Raw genomic sequence first — 3,689 nt, forward strand, 5'->3', positions numbered from 1 at the left:
CTCTTAGGATAGAACGACTTACTTCATCAGAATAGTGGTACCTCATATTATGCTAAATTTCGAACTCACTCAACGACAATAAATCATACCAAAAAAATTAAAATGCAAGAAGAAGAAGAAGAGTAGAAGATTAAAAAAAATGTGGTTGAAAAATGAGAGGAAGTCCATCTATTTATATTCAACAAAGGGTAGTATGAACAAAAAAAATTTGTGTCTTATCTAAAAAATCATGACCTTTCCGAGAAGTCACAACACTTTGGAAAATTAACAACTTTTTGAAAAAGTCACAACTCTTTGGAAAAGTTACAACTTATTGAAAAATTCACAATTCTTTGGAAAAGTCACAACTTATTGAAAAACTCACAACTCTTTGGAAAAGTCACAACTCATCGAAAAATCATAACCCTTCGAAAAAAGTCACAACTTATTGGAAAAGTCACAAGTATTCGAAAAAGTCACAACCTAAGTTAGGGATATTATAGTAATTTAACATTCAAGTTAGGAGTTCATGTTTTTAAGGTAATATAGATATGATTAGAGGTTAAACATGAAGTGATAATATGATACAAACGAATTTCAGCTTTTCCTCAATTTATTTAGTGAAAGGCTTAACCATAGTTCTACATTGAATAAGCTATAGTGCTGATAGATAAAATTTGGAGAAATTCCCAATGGATAATGATAAGAGATATCAGTATTGTAAGCTCAACAAATCAGAGGGTAGAGTTCAATCCACACATAGGAGGACAATATTAATTGGATGGGTCCCTTTAGTAAACATCTTGGAAATTGATGGATTGGAGATTGGCAAGATTGCATTAATTGCTACACATGGTATCTAGATACCCAATGAGATCATAGATATAGATATCATTAGATAATTTGGACTTTTTCCCTCTTAACTACTCCCTATATATGGTGAATTAATTCCCTAGTAACTTCATCTCATCACAACCAACTTCAACAATAATTCAAACCCTCAAACACTTTACTTTTCTCTTCAGATATAACCATGGCAGCTGCAACAATGGCTCTTTCTTCCCCTTCTTTTGCCGGACAGGCAGTGAAGCTTTCACCATCTGCCTCAGAAATTACTGGAAATGGAAGAATCACTATGAGAAAGGCTGTCGCCAAGTCTGCCTCGTCTAGCAGCCCATGGTATGGACCAGACCGTGTTAAGTACTTAGGCCCATTCTCTGGTGAGTCCCCAAGCTACTTGACCGGTGAATTCCCTGGTGACTACGGGTGGGATACTGCTGGACTTTCAGCAGACCCTGAAACCTTTGCCAAGAACCGTGAACTCGAGGTGATCCACTGCAGATGGGCTATGCTTGGTGCTCTCGGATGTGTCTTTCCTGAGCTCTTGGCCCGTAACGGTGTCAATTTTGGTGAAGCTGTGTGGTTCAAGGCTGGATCACAAATCTTCAGCGAGGGTGGACTTGACTACTTGGGCAACCCAAGTTTGGTCCATGCACAAAGTATCTTGGCCATCTGGGCTTGTCAAGTTGTGTTGATGGGAGCCGTTGAAGGTTACCGCATTGCTGGTGGGCCTCTTGGTGAGGTTGTCGACCCACTCTACCCCGGTGGCAGTTTTGACCCATTAGGTCTTGCTGATGATCCAGAGGCATTTGTTGAGCTCAAAGTTAAGGAGATTAAGAACGGCAGACTTGCTATGTTCTCTATGTTTGGATTCTTTGTTCAGGCCATTGTTACCGGAAAAGGTCCATTGGAGAACCTCGCTGACCACCTTGCAGATCCAGTCAACAACAATGCCTGGGCCTACGCCACAAACTTTGTTCCCGGAAAATGAATATCAGCAAACATTCCATAAATTTCATTGTTTGATATATAGCCTTTTAAAGTTGTAATTATGAGTTTTCTTGACAACAGAATGGATTTTCTAATATCCCAATTATTGTGTAGTCCTGAATTTAATTTTCCAATGCTATAAATGAAATACTGCCAGTTTCATATCAAAGGGGAAAAAAAGTAGGCAGTCCAAAAACAAAACACAAGATACATTAGGGATGTGGTAAAAGCTTAAAAGTTGAATACTGACTAGAGGAACTTATAATACTCTAACTTAGTGCCAACAATAACTTACACGATTACTTATTTTTCTCTCTGGGAATTGAGATGAATTAAGAGGACATAATATTATTTCACTACTACACCATTGACATTTCAATGATGACGGAAAACCAATGTGTATGTTCTGTAATCTAAATGTAACAAGTAAAAGCATCTGCGTGGCTGCTTATATTATAGAGGCAGGTATCCTCCAAACATGGCATATAGTAACGACCAGAGCCAAATATAAGGACATAGTAAGCAGAACTAAGTTATATATAACACTTCTTTGAAAGGAAATTAAGTTCTATGCATTGACATTGTAAAAATACTAATACTCATATCACTTATTAGCAGGGGTAGCTAGCCTTCATCATACCGGTTTTCTAGAAGCAATTAAGTAGCTTTGGTCCAAACCATATATATGTCTATTTACTGGTACTTAATCCCATGAACCAATGTTTATGTTGTTGTTTGTTGTTACTAGTACTTAAGGTCGTCATCCTAGATTCTAGAGCGCATAATGTTCAAATCTGTAGGTCCAAGTCTCAGCATTGCTTGCCATGTAGTAGTTCAAATTCACGTACTAAACCGTCGTTGAACCTCTAAAAATTAAATTAACATTGCAACATATATAGAACCTTCAATGACTATATATACCTCTTCATGACCATAAGATTGTAAAAAAGTCCATGCATCGACCTTAGTTAAGAAAACATTTTTTGAAAAGAAGTATGACATTCTACATTGCCTGAATTTGTAAAATCCAAAACCAGTATTTCACTTTTATTGGAACTCAAATAACTACGATATTGACTCTTGTGCTTATGCTTCATACTAGTTTTGAGCACGTGCGTTGCACGTGTATTCGATGCTAATAGTTTAAACTTCTTAAAACATTAGAAATAACACCAAAACTGAAAGTGAAGGATACATGCTCAATTGATGAATAGTTAAATCGATATTCACTATCATCACAAAGTACATCACACCAAAAGTTAATATCAAATGAAGTTGAAATGATCCCCTTAGTTTTAAGAAAGAAAGAAAGTTCCTTCAGCATTGTATTCTATTACTTTGATAACTACTACTATAGTTAGCAGTTGTATACAGTCAACAAATTGTATAACGTTTTCTTGTATAGTGCTTTTACTCTACCAAATATTCGGCCTAAATGATATTTCAACGACAAATAGTGTGGATATGAGCAACACCACTAATGGTTACAAATACTTCAGGCCTATCAAGTAGCTATTGTCAGATGAAAGTAGTGTTTGTTGAAGTGTATCAACTTAAGAGCTAAAATAACTACAAAGGTTTGTTTCTAACTAGATGTACCCAAACCCAAACAACTATATCAAGTTAGTTAACAAGAAATTAGCACATATCCAAAACACACAAGCAAGTTAAAACAAATAAATGCTAAATAGTAATAAGTAAAAGCGACCCTCCAAATGAATTTTGCTTGCTATTTGCATAGTCTAGGATATCGACTTCATGTGCGGGTATGATGATGTTGAGTCCATGAGACTCTAAATTTGCGAGAGTCCTTAATCGGGACTCCATTTTTTGCTCCAAAAGTTCATGCAAGTAGAAAGAGGGTAAAAAGATTAGTAAGA

At 36.2% G+C, this 3,689-nt stretch overlaps 1 protein-coding gene across 1 annotated transcript; it reads left to right on the forward strand.

Moving 5' to 3' along the window:
- The first annotated feature begins 928 nt into the window (after positions 1-928).
- LOC107058602 (chlorophyll a-b binding protein 1B, chloroplastic-like) lies at positions 929-1,912 on the forward strand. The gene has a single exon (XM_015304493.1). The coding sequence runs from the start codon at positions 1,013-1,015 to the stop codon at positions 1,808-1,810; it is 798 nt and encodes a 265-aa protein (XP_015159979.1). The 5' UTR covers positions 929-1,012; the 3' UTR covers positions 1,811-1,912.
- Positions 1,913-3,689: the final 1,777 nt, after the last annotated feature.

Source organism: Solanum tuberosum, unplaced genomic scaffold, assembly GCF_000226075.1.
Source record: "Solanum tuberosum cultivar DM 1-3 516 R44 unplaced genomic scaffold, SolTub_3.0 scf00552, whole genome shotgun sequence".
Taxonomy (NCBI): domain Eukaryota; kingdom Viridiplantae; phylum Streptophyta; class Magnoliopsida; order Solanales; family Solanaceae; genus Solanum; species Solanum tuberosum.